This window comes from Pipra filicauda, unplaced genomic scaffold, assembly GCF_003945595.2.
Source record: "Pipra filicauda isolate LSUMZ 115617 unplaced genomic scaffold, ASM394559v2 scaffold1_size10287979_pilon, whole genome shotgun sequence".
In the NCBI taxonomy this organism is placed as follows: Eukaryota; Metazoa; Chordata; class Aves; order Passeriformes; family Pipridae; genus Pipra; species Pipra filicauda.
In genome coordinates, this window is record NW_024104310.1 from 6,454,182 (window position 1) to 6,475,701 (window position 21,520).

The 21,520-nt window shown below is 48.5% G+C and overlaps 2 protein-coding genes across 2 annotated transcripts in view; both read right to left on the reverse strand.

Annotated features, from left to right (window-relative positions):
• Positions 1–2,007: 2,007 nt before the first annotated feature.
• LOC113994416 (solute carrier family 22 member 13-like) lies at positions 2,008–8,552 on the reverse strand. Its single transcript, XM_027733433.2, has 10 exons — positions 8,166–8,552; positions 6,772–6,875; positions 6,174–6,328; positions 5,889–6,057; positions 5,422–5,542; positions 4,719–4,813; positions 3,994–4,208; positions 3,139–3,247; positions 2,783–2,993; positions 2,008–2,659 (listed from the first exon to the last, which is right to left on the reverse strand). The coding sequence occupies exons 1-10, from the start codon at positions 8,532–8,534 to the stop codon at positions 2,576–2,578; spliced, it is 1,632 nt and encodes a 543-aa protein (XP_027589234.1). The 5' UTR covers positions 8,535–8,552; the 3' UTR covers positions 2,008–2,575.
• Positions 8,553–11,285: 2,733 nt separating this feature from the next.
• The window catches only part of LOC113994413, a 46,054-nt gene continuing 35,819 nt past the window's right edge, over positions 11,286–21,520 (reverse strand). The window contains exons 8-9 of the mRNA XM_039380756.1: positions 18,160–18,284; positions 11,286–15,731 (exon numbers count right to left, since the gene is read on the reverse strand). Of these exons, the coding sequence (XP_039236690.1) occupies positions 12,569–15,731; positions 18,160–18,284 (3,288 nt within the window). The 3' untranslated portion in view covers positions 11,286–12,568. The remainder of the gene's footprint in view (positions 15,732–18,159; positions 18,285–21,520) is intronic.

Consider the following 21,520-nt stretch of genomic DNA (forward strand, 5'->3'; position numbering starts at 1 on the left):
TTGGGAATTGTGCTCTGAGATTCTCGGTTTTAGCTCATTTCATAAATAAGGGCATCCAAGTAGAGCAGATGTACTTCTGCTTCCATATCATTCATGCCTCCAGTAGGCTGAAGATCCATTTCATAGAATCCCAGAGTGATTTGGGTTGGTGGGGACCTTAAAGACCATCCAGTTGTCAAAGCCCCAACCAACTAAGCCATGGCTGGAGGGCTGTGGGATGTTGCTGAAGGTCCCAGTGCTGAGCACATGCCAGAGACTCCATGAAGGGTTTGCTAAGACATATCAATTAATGTCCAAGCCTTCTTAAGGCCCTCCTGTATCAGACATGGGAGTGAGGCCCTGCTCCTGCTCTTACACCCTCACTTAGGCCTCTCTGTATTTCAGGTCACAACCTCTTGACCTCCATTTCCCCTTTGGAGAAGACCCAAATTCATGCATCAGAGCCTCCCCACTGCTGAGGAAGCTGGTCAGGCAGACCCAGAGGTATCTCAGGCATGGAGGGGCAGCAGAGCCTGGCCTGGCCCTGTTCCCTGATGGGAGCTGTGGGGCGGAGCAGCTCCTGTTGCCGGGGGAGCCCCACAAGGACCGTAGAGATAATTGGGACACCCTTGGTGTCAGTGACACCAACCAACTGTGAGGCAATTCTGACTCCTGGCTGTGGGGCAGAGGTGTCAGGATCCTTGATATTCCCTTTTATCTAGAGGACATTGCCCTCTCCTTTCACCTGATCCTATGTTGGAAAACCGCAGGTCTATGAGCGGAGCAAAGTTTGCAGAAAGGGACCCAGCAGGGAATGGGTGAGGAGGTGAGCATTTAAGCTGCTCTCCTGAGTCTGGGCAAGGAGTCATAGAACTGTAGGTTCATTTATGTTGGAAAAGAACTTTAAGGCCATTGAGACCAGCCATAAACCCAGCACTGACAGGTCCACCGCTAAACCACATCCCTAACTGACACATCTACATGTCTTTTAGATACCTCTAGGGTTTTTGACTCCACCATTGCCCTGGACAGCCCATTTCAGTGCTTGAAAAGCCTTTTGGAGAAGACTTTTTTCCTAATATCCAATCTAAACCTCCCTTGACTCAACTTGAGACCATTTCCTCTTGTCCTGTTACTTGGGAGAAGTGATTGACCCTTTCCTTGCTACATCCTCCTTTCAGGTAGTTGTAGAGACCAATAAGGTGCCCCCTGAGCCTCCTTTTCTCCAGGCTGAGCCCCCCAGCTCCTCATCAGACTTGTGCTCCAGACCCTTCCCAGCTCTGTTGCTCTTCAGTGCCAAAGCTCAGATCTTGGAAGTGCCCCATCTCCTGCCCTGACCAGGTTACATGTGACTCTGGGGTGATTTTGTGCACCAGAGCCAAGGCACAAATGAAAATCACCTTCAGGCACATCTGACCTATACTTGGGACACCCTGGCCTTCAAAACACCACTTACTACAGCACAAAGTGATAGAAACAAAAGGATGCATCAAATCTGTGCGACAAGACTCCTTCAACCAAGAGTAGTGATGTTGTTTGAGGAGATGACTTCATGAAAGGACTCCAAATATGTTCTCTGCTTGCAAACAAGTTAGTACAGGAGAGGAGCTCAATCTTCTCTTTCTTTTCATGGCAATAGATGACACTAAAAAGTCATGACTCAGCTGTCATCAGCCAACCAAGCTCACTATTAAAGGCTGACCATGATGAGGAAAGCTGCCCAGATGCCCACACAGTTTAATTGACATCGAATTGCAGTGTACTCCACACAATTCAGAGAGCTTCCACAGCTGCTAGTAGAGAAAATAAATACAGGTTGTTAGTCAGAAGACTGAAAAAAGAAAAAAGTCCTTATTGGACTCAGTCATTCTGCTTTAACACTCTGCTTCTGCATTGTTTGTGGCTGATGGAAACAAAACACGTTTCCATCTGCGTGCTAAATTACAGACTTAACGATTTCTGTGTAGAAAACACTCCAGAGCCAAGAGCAGTTACAAAGGCCAACTGTGAAACAAAAAAAAAAGAGTCAACACCATTTATTATTCACATATTGCATTACAAGTGTCTCTTATCAAACTCAGAGCATAATTTATATTATTCATGTAGAAACTCAACTTCAACACCACATAGAAAGAAAAGCTAAATACGTGTGTGACGGGGTTTCAGTGACATCCTGATCAAACGTGGGGGCTCGGCCGGCGAGGAGGTGCCGGCCCAGGCCGTTAGTGCAGGAGGGACACAGCCCGGCGCCCGCTTGCCCAGTACAACCACTCTGCTGGCGATTCTTTATTGCTGTAAAACACGACAGGGATGGTTCCACGGGTACCAGTTTGCGAAGGACTGGGAAAACACGTCGGGAGGACTCTCTGCGCAGCCAGGCATGGCAGAACCGGGCTTGAGGAACAGTCTGAAGCGCGTGTTTCCCAAACACAGGGTGACACAGATCTCCTCTCCCTCTGACCACGGATATTGTGTTCATCATCTGAAAGACCAGTTTCCAGGCAGCAGTGCCTCCCTGACCGGCTTCAAGAAAGACTGAATCTGACTAGACCATTAGTGTGTGCCTGTCCAATCATGGTTTGATTTCTGAGCACCTTCAGTTGTCCTTCTCCAAGTCTGCTTCATCCTCTCTGGAGTCTCTCTTAGAAAACTCTCTTAGAACCTCTGCAGTCTTCTCTTTCTGAAGAGAAGAAGGAAAGAGTCAATATGGTTTTCATCCTGGTTTCTGGTATTTTTTCCTTTACCTTAAATTTGCACCTTTGGATGTTTTTTTTTCCTTAAATTCCGAGGTCCTTGTACCCACCTCATCTGGGGTTTTGCCCTTCCCTGTGTCATCTGGCAGGCTGACGCCGCGGGTCTCAGGCAGCAGGATGCAGGACAGTGACACAAGCAGGGGGATGCTCCCGAAGACGGCCATGGGGATGGCCCGGTGATACTGGTCCAGGGGGATGATCAGCGGGGCCAGGATCCCGGCCACCCTCGCCATGGTGGAGCACAGCCCCACACCGGTCTGCCTGTGGGAGCGAGGGGCAGTGGGGGATGTGGGCAGGGATCAGCATCCCCTGGGACAGAGGGTGGCTGTGGGGACAGCTGGGCTCTTGTCCAATCCCCACCACCAGCCAAGGCAGAGGGAAGCTCAGATGTTTTGGGAGACCTCACCTGACGACCGTGGGGAAGAGCTCTGCGGTGTAGACGTAGGAGGCGGCGAAAGCGGTCGTGGCTGTGAACTTGCCAGTGATGGCCAGGACGGTGATGACCACGGGCTGGTCTGAGGGGAGGAGGAGACACCACCACTGTGACCTCAAAACTCTCTCCAGTATGTTTTCTTGGGACACTCCTTTCTAATGGACTTACCAAGCAAATCTTGGCAAGTCGAGGACAAAACCCAACCCTTTGGAAATTGTCCCTAGCATACCATTACCTGGAAAATATCCTCTGGAAAGCTGCAAAGAGAACACAGATTACTCCTGAGTTCTTGGGCATTCCCTAAATCTGCAACTGATGTGAGCTACTGAGCCACCTCAGGTGTTTGGGGGGGTGCTCAGTTGGAAATACCACATCCCTGAGCTTGAAAGCATCATGCAGCCCCTCTCTTTCCTTCCCAACCTTACTCCCAGCAGCAGGGGTGAGGGTGTGGACTGCAGCAATATGGCACAAACAGATGTGGAGGGTGGGCATTTGTTTTTTTCTGTTCATCTAAAAGAAGGGGAAAGCAGTGGATTTTAAAACACCTCTTCTGCTACACCTTTCTGCCAGGAGGTGCTGGAGGTGATGGCTGATGGACATTGCCTGCCAAGGGCCAGAAGCTTTGGAAAGATCAAGCACAGCCCTGAAGGAGAAGAAACTGAAGCTGAGGGGGAACCAGCATATTGGGAATGCAGTGCCCTGGCCTGTGGCACTCAAGGCAGCTCAGCCCCTGGGAGAGAGCTGTGGCCAGCTGGGCTGGGAGGATGGGTCTGAACAAGGATAGGGATCTGTCCAGCTCTGCTCATGGGTTGGGAAGAGGTTATTCACCTTCAGGAATGCCAGCGAGGGCGAGGCACAACAGGCCAGACAGCATCAGGAATATGGCCTGCACTTTCTTCCTCCCAAACCACTCCAGCAGGAAAATGAGGCAAACTCGACCTGGAAACTCCACGGCCCCAAAGGCCAGCTGTGTCACGTAGATGTCCAGACCAAAACCTGTCACACTAAGGCTCAGTCCATAGTAGACAAAGCTGTCTGCAAACCTGAAATTCAAGTAAAGTGGAATAGAACATGTCACCAGATGGTTTTATGTGGACTTAACATCAAAAATTAGGATGGTTATACCACACACAACTTATTTAAACTCTCAACAACCTCTGTTTTGCTTCTTGTCACCACCTGTGACAGTTCTGTGGGACATAGTTACATGAGATAAAGCAGAATGGATCCCCATATGGTCAGCAACTTCTAGACTGAACCCAAAACTTCTAGGTAGGCATAAAACTACTCTGAGGCATAGGGATCACCAAAATCTGGAATTACTCAAGCCTTTCTAACAAAACCCACAAAAAGTATAATGAATAATCATCTTCTCCCCATGGCCAGGCATGGTAAATCTGGTCCATGGGGAAACAGAATGACAGCAGATAAAAAAATACATGTATATATGACAACCAAAGTCGCATGAAGTGAATTTACAGTTCTTGTCAACTATCAACCCCTTCTTTTCTTCACCTTGAAGTATGGAAAGAGGGGAGCAGGGAGTGTCTTACCAGGCACATGACATGATTAAAGTCACCTTCCGGAGGTGCTTCTTCCGAAAGAGATCCAGAAGACTTCCAGACTTGATCTGTTTCTCAGGTTTCAGCTTCAAAACAAAGAAAGTCAAAGAGTCAAAGCAGGCAAAGGTAACCCATGGCCAGCTGCTTTCCCATCTGCAGTCAATGGAAAGCCTCAGGGGGACAGGCTGGTGACCTCCACTGCTCTGGGAGAGACAACAGCCCAGTGAGGGCTCCTGCCTCTGTGCTCTGGGTGCCCAGCAAGGGGTTGGTGACCAAGACATTCTGTGGGATAAACATTTCCCCAGTGTGAGCTTTGGGGTGGACAAGGAAGTAACTCCCCTTCTGGCATTTATGCATGGAAACCCACAGACTAAACAGAGTCCATATCCTCATGACCCACACTCCTGCAACCCTCACAGGAGAAAAGCCAGGCAAGCATTTCAGTCCCTTCCACAGCCCAAAGGGGACCCCAGAAAGCTCCAGGCTGAGCCTCAGCAGAAGCTGTGCCTCTTCCCTGACTTTGTCTGTGTCCATTGCAGTTGGAGCTGGAGTCACCCCCGGTGCATCCCCAACTCATCCCCAGGGGCATGGAAAGATGCTGCTGGGCTGAGCTCAGCTGCAGGGGCCGTGCAAGCCCAAGAGCAGAGGGAAGTCTCTGCAGACAAGCTGCGGTTCCCTGTGCCCAGACAGGTACCTGCTCCAGGAGTCCTTCCGGGAGGCTGCGCTTGTTGGTGGCCGCCGCCTTCTGAAGGAGCTTCTTGGCTTCCTCTATCCTGCCTTTTGTCACCAGCCACCGAGCTGACTCTGGGAGCACCCTGCCGAGGAGGGCAGCTCAGCACATGCTGCTCTGACCCGCAGAGTTCCCCCACAGCCCTTTTCTCTGTCACCGTGTCCCGCAAGCAGTGGGCATCCCATGGGAGGGATGGGTCTAAATGCCCTACATTTAGGCTCCAAAGGCCACATTTGATGACCTGAAGCAAAGCAGCTGCTGGTCTCAGCAGTCCAGTGCTGCAGGGAGATGTGCTGAGCTCTGCAGAAGCTCCTCCAGCATCTGCACTGATGGGAAAGACCCATCCTGGTGCTGAGCTGCTGCTGCCTCCTCACTTCCACCCCTCACACCGCTGTTGTGTCTTACAGAAGCTCTGCCCAGCTCCTGCTTACCAGATGTAGAAGAAAAGGAGAAACATAGGAGCAGATCCTGCAATCTCCAGCAGCCTCCAGTTGCGGATTCCATAGCTCAATCCAGCCACCATCATCATTCCGATGGGATAAGCAGCCTGAGCAATAAGCACTGACTGTGGCCGGAAGGAGACTCCAACCCACTCTGTACCTGGAAAGAAGAACAAAAGTTCGGGGTCACCCTTTCCAAAACATGTCCAGCTCTTTTTTCTTATTGTATCTTGTGAGGCCACAACTGCTGCTTCAGGGCAAGGGCATCCTACTCACCCAGGGCCACGACAGTAATCATAATTCCTGACGCTGCAAACCCCACGACAAACCTGATGGCTATGTAGACATAGAAATGGGGCACAAAGGCAGTTCCTAGACCAAACATGCCCTGGAGGAGCATGCAGATCAGAATGACTGGCCGGCGGCCGATCCTGTGGGAGAAGAGAGAAGACACAGTTGGTATCTGGAGAAACTCTGTGGGGTTAGGGAAGATCCCAGGTGGAATACCAAGTGATTTGAAAACCAGAGATTTTACATCCCTGTGAACAAAGTTCCTCTATACAGCCCAAGAAATAACATGCACAAAAAGCAGCATCTCTACTTTTGAGCTGTCGCTCAAAGGCTGAGACACCAGCTGGGGCTGGACTTGTGAGTCCTGAAAGACCTCCCCACAAGGCTGTATCTGCCTCTCTCTCTTTTCAACCATCAGACATTTACAGACGTGCCAGGTGGCCCCAGATGCCCTTGCTCAGGCAAGGGGATTGAATCTGTGGAGGGAGTAGTTCATGACTAGTGCAAGCACAGTCTGCACCCTCAGCTGGGCTGTCCCTGAGTGCTGGGCAATGACTCTGGGAAGGTGACCGTGTTTCCTCACCTGTCACTTAGCACCCCAAAGAACATGGCTCCCACGAGAAGCCCAGCCATGTAGATGGACTGGGAGATGTCGTTCAGGATCGTCCTTTCACACACCAGGTCAAACTGGAGGAGGGAAACAGAGATGCTGTTTGTTTTTGACAGACCCCAGCTGCTTTCTGAGGGTGGGCATCCTGTCTGGTCCATGGTGGATCCACGAGCTGCCCCAGCTCTCGCTCTGGCCTCTGGGAGCAGAGAACCCCCTCACAGGGACATGAGCTCTCTGTGGTGTGCACATAGGGCACAAATCAGAGGTGGGACAGACACATGGGGTGCTCAGCGTGCCTCTTCATCCTGGTGCACATCTCCTGAGTGCTGGGATCTGCCCAGGCATTCCTGAGGGAGCCTCCTGCTTGGCAAGCTTTGCTTAAAGGGTGACCTTGGGATAAGAGTTGTAGCAGCTACACTTCTCTGGCTGCAAAGGCAGGATGGGGTGGAAGGAGGAGGAGAGAAGGAGAGCTGTGTTTTCTCTGGTAAAGGAGGACCAGCATAGGAATGGGAGGGGATGCAGCAGCTGCTGAGAATCCTACAGAGAAGCTGGCTGTGAAATGGATGTGGTGCTCCAGGGACACCAAGGAGCACTTGCAAATGCCAGAGGCTGGACTCTCTCCTCTGGTTGCAGCTCAGAGGAAGGTATTTGAGAGAAAGTGCTGGAGCTGGGAGGGAAAAAAGGAGGGAGAGAGGGAGGAAAGGAGGGAGGAATGAGGCAAGGTGAGAAAGAAACAGAATTCCAGAGAGGGAGAATCACAGAATCATCTAGATTGGAAAAGACCTCCAAGATCATTGAGTCCACCCTTTGATCACCCCCTTGTCAGCTAGAAGGTGGGGGATAAAGCAGAACGGAGAAGTTGGGAATGCTGACAGACAAAACCTTTGCTCAATTGCATAGCCCATGGAATGTCTTGTTGCAGCCCTGAAAGATTCCGGAGGCCCCAAAAATATCAATGACAAGTCCTTGGAAGGTAAATGTCTTTCACAGAGAAGGTGATGTGAGTAGAGCCAGGCTGAAGAATAGGGGAAACTGTGGCAGGGACACTCAAAAGGTCCCTCCTGGCAAGACCATATGTTCAAGGGTCTGGATACTGGAAAAGGAAGAGATGGTGGGCAGACCATGCCATGGACTCACACCCCCATTGTCACTGCCTGTGCCCTCTCTGGGCATCTACATCATGGTCTTCCTGCAAAAACCTCCCAAGGATTTCAGCTGTGATCTGTGTGATGGAGGTGAAATCCTCCAGTGCCTGGTAAATCTCAGCCTGGCTGCACCACAGCTGGCATTGGCTGCCCAAACCACAGGACAGGACACACCCATCCCTTCCCTTCATGTCCCCATCTCGTTAAAAGGGGATTACAGACCTCGGTCAGCAGGGATGGTGGCTCTGCTGGGTACACCCAGCCATTGCTGCACTTCTGCGTGGCGTTCAGGCCGTATGCCACGATGGAGTCCAGGTCCCAGTCCACCGGGGAGTACATGGAGCACTGCTCGTACTCCCCGTCCGCATCCCGGGGCAGGGTGAGGTTCAGCTGCTCTTCCTGCGTCAGGTTGGGGCCGACGGCGCGGATCCAGCTGGTGTCACAGTGGTGGGGCACATCCAGAACCATGAACACTTGGCCAACCATTTGGAAAGGATTAAGAAGGAGCGGGAGGGTGAGCAACAGTATCAGCAGTTTCTGGTATAGCCCAAACTCCCCCAGAGCACTTATGACATCTCCGAAATCAGCCATGGTGATTACCTCTCTGGCCAGGCTGTGCTAGTGCATCTGGCTTAAATAGGCAAATATTAATGTTTAAGCTGTGTCAGCACTAAACCCCTAATCCAGTGTGATAAAACAAGCACCTGTACCAGCACGTTCATCATTATGATGATATGGTGCTGTCCTCCAGGGCGTACTTTGTCACCAGCCATTTCCTCCTGTTCTTTGCTCAGGAGCAGAACAAAGAGTATTGCCACTCTTGGAGACAGCACAGCAACAGCTTGTCTTTTTCCAGCCTGGAATTTCTCACAAGGCCTTCTGAAAGCAACTGTGCTGCAGTGCAAGGTTTTTGTCTGAGACATGAAGTTGTGACCCTACAAATGAGGGGTAGTTTTCCTGAGCGGGGTGAAACAAAAGGAGTGAATTTGCTGCTCCCATTCATGGTTATATAACCCATCCTGGAGACTATAGGAAAGGGAAGCAGAAAACCACTTCTCCTCTGGACCAGGAAATATGGCTGGTAGTCAAGTAGACTTGGCCTTGACAGCTGTGTCCCAAGCTGTCTGTTTTAATTTGCCCCATGTAGAAATCCGGGTTAGTCATAAAACTAGACCTAAACTGCAGTGTCTTGGGGAGAATCCTAAAATAGGTTTGGCTCAGAGAGTACCCTTAGGGAAAACAGCACGTTACACACACAGACACACAGAGCACACAGGATCTGGGAAACCACACCAGCTTGGTTTTGCCTGAGGTTCTGATGTCACTTGAAAAGCAGATTGACCTGATTTCTGCTGCGCATCTGAGTCGCTTCCTAGGCAAACTCCCTGAGTGGTTTGTATCTTTATTCCTGCAAACTGGATAGCTGGATTGCACTCAGTGTATGAAATTTGGTGTTTACTTTGGAAAGCTCTCCTGGCTGCTTTCACCAGAGCACTAAGGACAGCTCACTGACCTGCTCACTTCAAGTCTCCTCTCAAATTCTTTGTCCTTCCCTCTCAATGCAGACAGCATGTATGAGCCTCCAGCAAAGTTACTGAGGGGTCACACAAGCCTAGATTGATGTTTCATGCCTGGGAATGGCATTGTTGTGCTTATGGAAGTGGGAAGAGGGGTAGAATATTGGATTTTTAAGCATGACCAGGAGGAGTGTGAGATCATACTGGTTAGTGCTATTAGTGAAGGAAGGGAAGAGTAAATGCTACTTATAGAGTTGTGTAAATCCACAGCAGTGGTGTTTGTGTATCATCTGCACACACCACACTGGGCTCTGGATCCACACCCTTGAGTGAGGGGGCTTGTTATTTTTCAGAGACACCCTTTGAACTGGAGTTTGAGCTACACAACCTCCAGAAATTCCTTTTGCCCTCTGACCTTTTTGTGGGATGACTTAGCCAGGGAGATCTGCTCTGGCAGATGCATTTTGACCCTGTCCTCCTCAACAGGGAGCAGGTGCCTTCTCCATCAGTGTGCAACAAGCTGAAGTTTTCAAGTTTACCCTGTTATGTGTGGCTCATGGTGTCCCCTCCCATTCCTCAGCCACCAGCATCTCCTGTGTCAAAGAGGTCAGATCTTGCCTATAAAAACTCCTTGAGGGTGATCCAGACCTGAATGCAGCCTCATGTGCTAATGAAGATGTGACTCCTTAAGGCTGTTCTTCCCAACATCACCAGTCAGGCACTTCTGAACCCCTGGGAGAGCTTCAGCCCCTTGTAAACTCTGTCACCCTCAGGTGACATTTCTCATAGAAAAGACATTGGCCTCATCATGTGGGGCCAAGTGGGTCAATCCCTACATGGTGGAGATCTCTCAGGGGCCAAGGCTGGAGCAGCCCTGTAAAGCTCTGCTTCCTGGAGCAGATAAGGATAAGGATTCTGTGCTTATTTCTCTGTGTTCAGCAGTTTTGCCCATGTGCATTACTAAGAAGACTTGCAAAGCCTCTTGAAAATGAAGAAGCCTCTACCAGAGGAACCATGAGAAACCAGCAAGTCTCAGGGAAAACCTGGGGTGGGAAGTTGGAAAACCTGTATGTCCATGTCAAGGACTAGGGAAAGGGAGGGGGACCATCCAAGGAAGTAGTTCAGAAAGAGAAAAGAAACCACTGCCTGGGGAGGAAGCCTGGTGCAGGCAGTAGAGCACTGACATATTAATTCATGGACTTGTCTTTTCCCTTACACAGCTCTGAACATCAGGAGTGACTGCAGTTGGAGACCCATTTGGACACCTATGAATTCTAGCCAGAATGGTTTCATACCCACCACCTGTGGTGCTCCTGCATTTTCCCTCTTCCTCTTAGAGCTGACACAGAGAGATTAGGTTTATAGGTGTCATCTGGCAGTGACAACTTGGTCTGGGCATCACTCTGAGCATCTCTGGCACAGGTACCAGGGCCACCCACTTCCCACTGCCCCAGTGGAAGGTGCTTGATCTCTGCAAACCTCTCCATCTCTAAGCACAGCTTGACCAGGTTTCAGGCAGGGCTGTGAGATGGCAGTGCCTCTATCCCAAACCTCTTGCCCCATCCTAAGATGAGACCAACTTCAGCATCTAACGATTCATCTAATTTTCAAGGACATCCCTCTTTTCCCTGATCTGTGTTGACTGAGCAGTGTCCCTGCTCAGAGCACTGACACTGCTTTGCAGCAGATGCACTCATTAAGCAGCTTTATTCCTCCAGCAGACCTGATAGAGACGGGGTTATTCTGGCACTGGTGAGGCAGGAAAGGTTTTTTTTTCTTTAATTATCTTTATTTTAAAAATTAATTGTTTTAACACCTATTTTTTTTTTTTATACAGAGAGCTGATTAAAACACGTGCAGTCCCTATGATCTTATGACCTAAGGCGCGTGCAGTCCCTATGCCTATGATCTAAGGCACATGTCCTCTCTTTGACCCTCTGAGGTTTCTCATGAGCTTATTTATGATTAGTATAATTGTTAACTCCTCTAATATTTATGATTAGTATAATTGCTGACTCCTCTAATATTTATGTTATGTAATATTTGTGCAAAGGGCAGTCAGAGGGGATCAGAGTGCAATCACACAGGAAGAGCAGGTGTAGCAATGTCCCCGCACCACGAGGCTTCAAGACACCTGGATTCCTTGTCCTCCTCTGCCCCTCTGATCTTGGCAAGGCCATTTCACTTATCTTTGCACGTCACTGTACAATGAGGCTGATGGTGGTGACCTCTTGTGTGGAGTAACTTTGCAGTTTACAAAAGGAAAAATGCAGTGGGGGGTGTAAGATATCATCATAAGTAAGTGTAGGCAAGTCACACGGTGAAAAGGTGTATGATGTTTTGGGTTGGATGTCTCAGTGTAGTTGTCTACGTGTGAAACAGACCCCTAAGGCCACACTGTGGTGAGTGGAGATGGATTGACACAGTTCACAGAGTCCAGAGGGCTGATCCCTTTAAGTGCAGTTTTCTGGTTTAGGGTGGGCTGAATCACTCCCCAGACTCTTACTTGCTAATGCTCCATTGACTCTGATGTGGGCTTAAGCATTTGCTTTACCTTGAAATGTTAATACTGCAGACACCTAAACCTAAACTTTCACCTTGCCCTGCTCAGCTTTGCCTTTGCCCATTGCATTTTACTTGTACATTTGTGGCCAAGGATTCAGTTCCTTCCTGAGACATTTTCTCTTCTCGTTCAAGTTTCTAGTTCTTATTGGCTTGTTGTTCATGGTTGTGAGCTGGTTGAACCTTTTTGGTTCTCTGTCTTCCCTCCTCCATGCAGAAATCCTTTGAAGCACCTTGGCAGCAGCAGATCCCCTCTGCAGAAGCCCTCTGGCTGCAGAGAACAGGGGGTGCTGGTTGGTCTCTACTTGGAGGTTCCTCACACTGAACTTAGTTCTTGCAATGTTCTTTTTTGGGAACTGACCACTGACTCAATCTGGACAGGATAGAGAACTTAAATTTAGCTCCTTAAGGGATTAATAAATCAGTCTGTGCACAACTGAATTTGTCTTGTGCCAGAGGAGTGGGGCATTTCTAAACTGATTTCATTAATTTCTTTTGGTCCTTGTGCTGCAGGGCTGGGTGCTTTTCACCCTTTTTTTTTTTCAACTATATAAAGAACTCCTTCTCTGAAAAGTCATCATTTAACTCATCCAAGTCCTCAGAAGAGAGACTTGCATAATCTTCTTCAACTCCTGATGTTTTTCTGCTCCTGTTCATTTTTTCAGGAGCCTCCTGGCCTGGATCAAAGACATCCTGATTAAAGGTTTCAGAAACATGGCTGCTGAACATGCATGTCAAGGGAAAATTGTCTTCCTGTGTAGAGAGATGCTTGTTTCTTGAGTCTTCAGCACTGAGACCCAATCCAAACATTTCTTCTGCTGCCTTCGGAGCCTGGCACTGTGGATCCAGCTGCTGCAGCATTGCACAGCTCTGAATCCCTTCCAGGTCTCTAATATTAATCTCATCCTGACCATCAAGAAGTGAGAGACTGGAGGTGTCCCACAGCTCCAGTGGGGCATTTGTTTCTGCTGGGATTTCCTGGAATAATTCTGAAGTATTTGGATCAAAGAAAGGTGGATTTTCTGCCTCTGAGTTTTGCAAGTCTGAATTTAGGGTTTTACTTGCTATGCTGGGAAAATCTTGTCCTCCAGAAAAGAACAAGTTATTGTCCTCCAGAAAACCCATGTTACCAAACTGCAGCTCAGCTTTCTTGGATAACTTTTCTGAATTGCCTGGTGAAAGAAGTATCCCATCTTCTGTCACTGTGTCCTGGACATCCAAGCTCAACAGGTTCTGGGCTTCTAGTGGATGAGCACCATGATGATTTCCTACCCTGGTGAGATTTTTGCTGTTGTCAACAGCAGGAGCAAGCTCTGGAGGAGGATGTGGAGGGTTTGTTCTACCTTCTGAGGTTTCTGCAGCTTGTTTCTGATCTTCCTGTGTTGTTATGAGAGGGGGCCAACAGCTGCCCCATTGCTGCCAAACCTGGCTATTTAAAGACAGTTGGTCATGAATGTCAAGTTCAGTTTTCTCATGTTTATCATCATGTGACATGCTTGTGCCAGGAGCTAACAATAGGATGTCTGTCTCCTTGCCCTCAGCAGAGTCTGAGAAACCTCCAGAGCTCTCCTGGATATGTTTAGGGAAGACCTCCATCTTTCCTGGCTGTGGCAGCTGATCATTCCTAGAGGCCTTTTCTTTTGCTTGGCTGGAGGAGCTGAGGAGGCTCTGGGGATTTTCTGTCCCGTCATCAATATTTGTTTTTTCTGAGGATCCTGCAGGTTTTTCTGGTGGGCTCTGCTTCTTCTCTGAGGAGTAACCAAACAGAGTGACAAGGGCTGACTGGGGCTTCGTGGGTTTCCTTTGAGTTGTTGTTTCTTTCTTGGGTGCACTGCCTTTGTCTTCAGAGCCAAAAAGTGTAATGAAGGGATTTTTCCCGAACCTGAAACCTTTACCTGGTGTTTCTCTGCAGGCTTGACTGCTTCTGGTCTCCTTGCTCTGGGCACCAGTCTGTGACACAGGCAGAGTTCTTTCCTCTAGGAGTTTCAGATCCACTTTTTCCTCACCCACTGGGTGGCCTCCGGATTTTTCCAAGGATATATTTGGTTTGGAATATTCTGATGTCTTGGCTGGTTGCTCAGAAATGTGCAAGATGTTTTCACTAAGAACTTCCCTGGAATCCTCTGACTTGGAGTTGATGACCCCATCATGTGAGGGGCAAGTGGCACAAGTTCCTTTCAGAGGTGTGTCTGTTGATCCTGGAAAATCCTTGCCAGGTGATTTAATGTCATGGCTCAAAATATCCTCATGAGTGTTAGTTTTCATTGGGCCACTTGTGTCCCGACGTTCTCTTTCTTGTAGACAGGACACACCATGATCATCTGTCTTCTTTGGCAAACCAGATGAAGAATCTCTGCTCTTTTCTGCTTTGTTTTCCTGAGATGTTTGCTCAGCACCAAGCTCTTCCAGATGCTCTGACATACTTACTGCTTTCTCTTCTTTTGTCTTCTCAAACTCTGCCCCTTTGCTCTCAATTCCAGGCAAATCACTTGTGCTGGATGGCTGCCTACTTTCCCCCAAAGTTACTGGTGTCTGTTTCACAGGGAACTCCTTGGTGTTTGCCTTTGATTTCTCATTCAACATTCCAGTGATCTCAGGTAATACACTCAGCTCTCCCAGCTCCGGGGAACCAGAAGATACATAAGAAGTCCTTGATATACCAGAGGGGGAATGGGCTTCTTCAGCTTCACTTTCAGGGGTGTCAGTACCCTCAGCTTCACATTTTAGTTCCATAATTGTAGAGTCTCTGATTTCAGGCACAGGGGTGGGCTGTGTGCTGTTCATTCCCTCTCCAAGATGATGCTTGTCTCCTGCAGGATCCGGGGTGGTTGTGGTCAGTTTAGGCTTGTTATTTGTCATGGCAGGTGTTGTGTCTCCTTCACTGGGTGTGCTCAGAGACCCACAGACCCTGTTTTCCTTTGCTGGGACCTCTGCAGCAGGGAGGGTGCAGGCCCCTGTGCCCCCCAGGCCCACCCACTTGGTGGGTTTAGTGCTTTGAGGTGTGGTGTGGGGGACAAGGGAGCCACGAGGCAGGGGCTTCACAGGCTCCAGGACTGGAGGGAAGGAGGCAGAGACAGGTCCTCTCTTTGGCTGGGCTTGGCCCTGCTGGATTGCAGCCACTCTCTGGGACACCTTTCCCCCTCTCTTCCCTTCAGGCACATCGCCATCCCCAATCTTTTCATTGCCTCTCTGTCCTCCATTCCTGGGCCAAGAACACACTTGCTCTCTTTCCTTGGTACAGGTGATGCCAGGTAAGAGTCTTCCCTTCTCCACTGCTGCCTCTGCTGCTGGTTTGCCCTCCTGCCCCCTGAACACCATCCTGCCTGCCCTGCTGCCCACAGCCTGGTAGGTTTGCAGGCTCAGTGCAGGCTTCTTCCAGGAACACGCTCCATTTCTGCCTTTTCCATCCACAGCCAACAAGACTGTTTCTGAAGGTGGCCAGACTGTTCTGAGCTTGTTCCCTAAGAGGACAGACCTGCTGTTCAGCTCTTGCCTGCGCTCAGCCAGCTGCAGATCACGCTGTGCATTGAAGGATGAGGGTTTCTCTCCTGTTTCACTGTTTTTGGCCCTGTTACACCAGTCCTGGGGCTGTGGTCCTCCTGGTCGGTGCTCCAGCCTTTCTGTCTCACTTCTGCTTCCTGCTCCAGCCATCTGCTTGTAGTGGACTTGGCAGTAAAACACCCCATGGAGGGCAGCATAGTTTTGCAAGCTGGAAAACACACATTGGCATGGCTGTTAGTGGCTGTGTGGGAGGGAAGCTGCAGCACTGATGGACGGGTTTTCAGCAAAATTACTTTTCAGTGGGGAAGGGAGGGGGGGTTGAAGAATGAAACCTTTCAGAAGTGGTGCTGGCTTTCTGAGCATGTGTTTGATTTTTCTTTCAAAAACCAAAACATGTGAAAAATTAAACATTTCCTTGCGATACCTCTGGGAGCTGTAGCCCAGGTTATGTTCAATCCCTTTCTCATTTACAGGCCAGGCTTCATACCAGCACTTCATCTCTCCCCCTGTATGCACAGCGTGGACCTTATGGATAAAACTGCACAAGGGCTCCCATGGTACAACAACAGCATGATGGGAGAAAGTGTCTGTAGAGCTCAGGGGTCAACAGGATGTCAAGCAGCCTCAGAGGAAAGGATTGTCTCAGTGACTGGAAAGCCAAAAACAAGCCAGCAGTGTGCCCTCGCGACAGAGAAGTCAACTATATCCTGGGCTGACCTAGGAAGAGCCTGCCAACTGGTCAAAAGAAATGACCATTCCTCTACTTTTGGCACTTTTAGGACCCCATGTGGGGCACTTGGTCCATTTTTGGGTTTCTCAGCGCAAGAAAGCCATTGATACACTGCAAGGAATCCAGCAAAGGGCCAGCGAGGTGGTCAGGGACCTGGAACTGTTAATGGCTTATACATTGTTAAGATCACTTTTGTCCACAGTAGCAAACTGCAAAGAAACAGCTGCTCATCCAGCAGCCCACCCCTCCTGAATATGCCTCCTAATTTGGACTGTGAAAGGGCTTTGAGATGAGATGAGATGAGATGAGATAAGATGAGATAAGATAAGGGGGTGCTATTGTCCAACTATCCCAGGTGCAGAAGGGCATGCCTACCTGCAGCTATGAACTGGATTTCCAGATAAGGGAAAAGGCTGATTTAGAGGCAAATCCTTTGAGGTGGGATAATGCCAATGTCCTCCCTTACATGATGACTGCAGCTGTGGAAACTGTGACACTCACACCTAGCCTGAATTATTCATCTCAGACGATGGACCATAATGAGCCATGATTGATGCTGACATATTAGGCAGCTGTAACATCTTAGAAGGTGTCAAAGGCTCATGACATGTCCTGTGATCCAGTATTTAATCATCCATTGTAAAACTCACTGCCCCACAGGAGTTACAAGGCGTTCTCACCTGAGCCTGAGTGTGTAAGACTTGTGATATCTTTGAGTTTTGTGGGCTTCCCCCACACCTGATGGATCAAGACCACCATTTCAACCAACAGGCATCAAAGCTGCAACTACCAAATCTCATCACTGGATCCAGTGGGTGGTGACTGTATATCTTTCCAGCTTCATCCTTTCTTTTTCTTTCCTCATATATTTTCTTAAGTGTTATTTTTATGCTTTTATATTGCTGTATTACTATAGATAACAACAACCAAAATGGCTGCACAGTTGTTTTCCTTTGAAACCAAACTGTTCTAAAACAAACCCCACCTATATATATATTTACAAACACCAATCATTCAGTGTCGTTTTGCTCTCATCTGCCCCAAGGGATCTATTAACAAGAACCAAGGTTACCCTCACCTTCTGAGGCAGGTTGTGACAGGAACGTGTGTCATCCGAGGAGAGGCTGAGAGCTGGCTTAGCCAGGACTTACCACAAAGGGTTAAGAGGGAGAAACTACTTTCTGTGTGTGTTTATTTGATGGGAAGTTATACAGAAGACAGAGCTGGAGTGCTTTTGGAGGTGGACACTGACAAGATAAGAGGCAATGGGAACAAGTTGGAACATGGGAAATGGCGATGAGATACAAGAAAAAACATTTTCACTGGTGGTCAATTCTTCAAAGAGGGGCCCCAGCTGAAAGACTGTGTAACCTCCGCCCTTGGAGCCATGCACACCTCTCCTGGACATGTTCCTGTGCTACCTGGCTTCCTTGGACCTGCAGAAGGTTGGGTGGAGACTTCTAGAGGTACTTTCCAACCTACCTGACACAATGTGGTGCTTAGGGACATGGTTAAGTGGTGGACCTGGCAGTGTTAAGTTAATGACTGGACTCAATGGTCTTATAGGTCTCTTCCAACCTTAATATTTCTATGACTCTAAGAATATGAGGCACCCAAATGACTCCTCCAGTTAAATTCCATATCAGTATTCCCAAACTGTAAATATTTATTGAAGTTTCAGCTCACCCTTGCCCCACCAACTGTGCAGATTCCTGATCCACAGGTGTCTACAATCTTTAGATAAGCAGTCTTCAGACTGGTGATGGAGAGGCAGAATGTATCAGGGAAACTGCCTGCCCTTTCTCATTTCCTGAATCGTGTTCTACTGGAATTACCCTTGGACAATTGTGATGGAAACTGCTTGGACACTCCTTAAAAATAAATGCACCTGGGTCCTACCACTCACCTCAGCTTCCTCCCACAGACCTGGCAGCAGAAACACGAGCGGTGCACACAGACCCCATCAGTGACAACCCGCTCCATGGAGTAGATGGGCTTCAGGCAGAAGGCACACATTTCTTTCAACATGGGCTGAAGAAGGAGAAACTGAAGTTAAATAACTGAATCGTGACCACCTGAAGATGTGATCTGCAGGCCAATTTACTGAATCTTCTGCTGGGTTGTATTTTCTTGCTGTTCCTTCACAGATCTGCTGTGAGAGTTCAGCTTTGTGCCTGACTCAATTTATTTGTCATCTTGGATAAGTCAGTGTTAATTTTCAGTCAGGACAGAAAGACAGAACACTGCTGGGCCCCTGATAAGAAAAATTATTCAATTGTTTGAGAGCAAATGATTCATTCAGTTGAATAATTTAAAAACCTTGAGTGAAGTAAGAAATGTTCTTCAGAGCCCCTGACTCAAAAACTCTGGCTGTTCAGCTCCTGAAATCTCTGATATCATATGGCTGCTCACACTGACACATAGTCCAAACATTAAAAAGACAACAGATATCAGCATTAAAGCTCCCACAGGTCCACAAACCTGGTGCTTTACTCCAGCATGTTCACTCTCTGGACTGTGTTTTATGCCATGACCTGATTCCTCAAACACTTCTTTATGTGAAAAGCCCAGGGAATCTCTCTGGAAAGCACTGCCGGTGCCATCTATATTAGTGGAGAGAGAAAGGGAATAAAGGATCTCGGACATCAGCCCAGCTCCAGAAATAGCTCCAGGTACTCTGCATGGCCGAGTGACCCGGAGGATGCAGGAGGCAATGTCGGTGTCTCTGTGCACTCCTTCTCACTGTGGTGCAAAGCAGAGGCTCGGGTTACCTGGTGAGTTAATCTGCAAGCCAGGTCTGTCCAAAGCCCCAGAAGGAGTACAAGTGAGCCCAACATGACTCTGACAGGTCAGTGCTCTGAGTGCTGACACTCCCTCTCAACAGGGCTCTGATGTGAGGCACAACTCTGCCTCTTTTAGGGGGGTAATTTGCCACAGTTCTGCTGGTGCCCTCTGATCCCTCTGGCTTTTTTCTCCACATGTTCGCACCCTCGTTTGCTGTGTTGTCAGATCAGAGAAAAGGAAAGTTTACTTTCTGCTCTCATGTGGAGTGGGCCCATGGCCAAATTTTGGCTTTGACCAGATGAAACAGTTTGTCCAGTGAAGCTCTAGAAGCTCCATCCCTGGAAATGTTCAAGGACAAGTTGGGTGGGACCCTGAGCAAAGTGGTCTAGCGGAAGGTATCCCTGTCCATGGCAGGAGGGCTGGGCTAGATGATCTTTAAAGCTCCTTCTAACCCAAACTATTCTATTATTTTGTGACCCTATGAAACAGGAAAAGTGTTTCTGTATCTCAAGAGATGAGCTGACAAAGGAGCAAGAACCCTGTCTTTTTTTTTCTAACAGACACCTGTTAATTGTGTCTGATCAATTGTTTTTTAATTACCTTCATTTTGGTTGAACGTGCAAGTAAGGTCACGTCACCTTGACAACACTTTCATGAAGCAAAAACAACACTTTCAAGAAGAAGAGTTTAACATCTTCAGTTTTCTTCCTTCTCTCCAGAGGAAAGCATACAAACCAATCCCCTGTCTTCCCTTCAGTCTGAAATGATCTCAGCATACCTCTGCTATTCCAATCCTCTCCAGAGAGGATACCATAGGTCTGTAAGTGAATACATGTGTAATAGGTATCCAAACTCCCAGCATACTCAGTGGAGGGCCAGTTAAGGGAATCTAGAGGGTGAGACATCTACCCTAAGACAGGCCCATATAGTTGTACAAAATCAATCAGTTTGGAAGATGAATTTCACCAGTATTACTGCAAAACTATGCTGATGCCAGTGGGAGGGCAGTGCTGGTGAAGGTGAAGCAGAAATATGCCCTTGTGCAAAATGTAATACAGAGACTTCAAGAGGAAAACGGTGGCAGAAACCAGATGGAAAGTTAATAGATGTGTCCAAGAGAAATGGAAACTCTGCACCTTTGGCATGGGTGTCATTCCACTGGAGGAAATGAGCAGGTTCTTTGGCAGAGAACAGTGAGTGGTGATGGGCAGCTGCATGAACACAGCATCATTTGTGATGCAGCAAAATGCCAGTGATGGCGATAATAATTCTCAGCCGAGGGATCAGCTTTGCTGTATATGACAGCAGAGATCACAGTTACATGTAGGCACCCTGGCAGGCACTTCCTCTGACAGTGACAAGCTCTCACAGAGCACAAGGGTCTGTGCCCTGGCAGAGAAGAGAGTAACTATCGACATGTCTGTGTCGTATAAGAAAGAAATGCTTTCCTTTAACCATGGCAGAGGAAGGAAGCAGAGCCATTTAGCAAACAAGTAAGGTCTCTCCCCTCTCAGCTGGGAATGAATGTATGTACTCCTGGAGTGTGTTTCCAAAGCGGGGTAATCTTTCGTAGGGGATACAGGTCTCTTTCACCGGGGGGTTCCTTTTTAATGCTCACTGTCTGATGCATGGAAAATACTCTTGCTCTTCACAGGTATATTTGTCAGCACCAGGAATAAGCCTTCCTAATGGTTTGGAAGATAGAGAGGTGACCAGCAGCAATTGAATGGCACTGTGGGCAAGGAGATTATTCTAAGGCTTCTGTGAAAAGCAGAGTGTTCCTGGAAGGCTCTTCCAGCACACTGCTGGTTACTGCAGTGCTGAAAGTTGCAACTGGCTCATGGCTTATCAGTTGTTGGCTTTTTTTTTTTCCTTTGGGTGAATTAAAACCTTTATATAGTAGGAGGAGTCAGCCTGGAAATGCTTATGTTATTGATAGGTGGAGAGGCTGGTGAAAGGTCTGGAGCACAAGCCTTATGAGGAACGATTGAGAGAGATGGGCTTGTTTAGCCTGGGGAAAAGGAGGCTCGGGGGGACCTTCTTGCTCTCTACAGCTCCCTGACAGGAGGTTGTACCAGGTGGGGATCAGTCTCTTCTTCCAGGTAACAAGTGATAGGACCAGAGGAAATGACCTCTGGTCACACCAGGGGAGATTTAGATTAGATATTAGGGAAAATTTCTTCATGGAAAGGGTTGTCAAGCACTGGAACAGGCTGCCCAGGGAAGTGGTGGACAGGCTCACCATCCCTGGAGGGATTTAAAAGATGTGTAGATGTGGCATTTAAGGACGTGGTTTAGTGGTGGACTTGGCAGTGTTGAGTTATGGTTGGACTCGATGATCTTAGAGGTCTTTTCCAAACTTAATGATTCTGTGATTCTATGGTGAGCACAAATCTTTCAGACCTAAGACTGAATATCCCCAGGGAAACCAGTGACTGATAGAGCTGGGAAGGGCAGTACTTGCTGTGGGCACTTCAAATGTG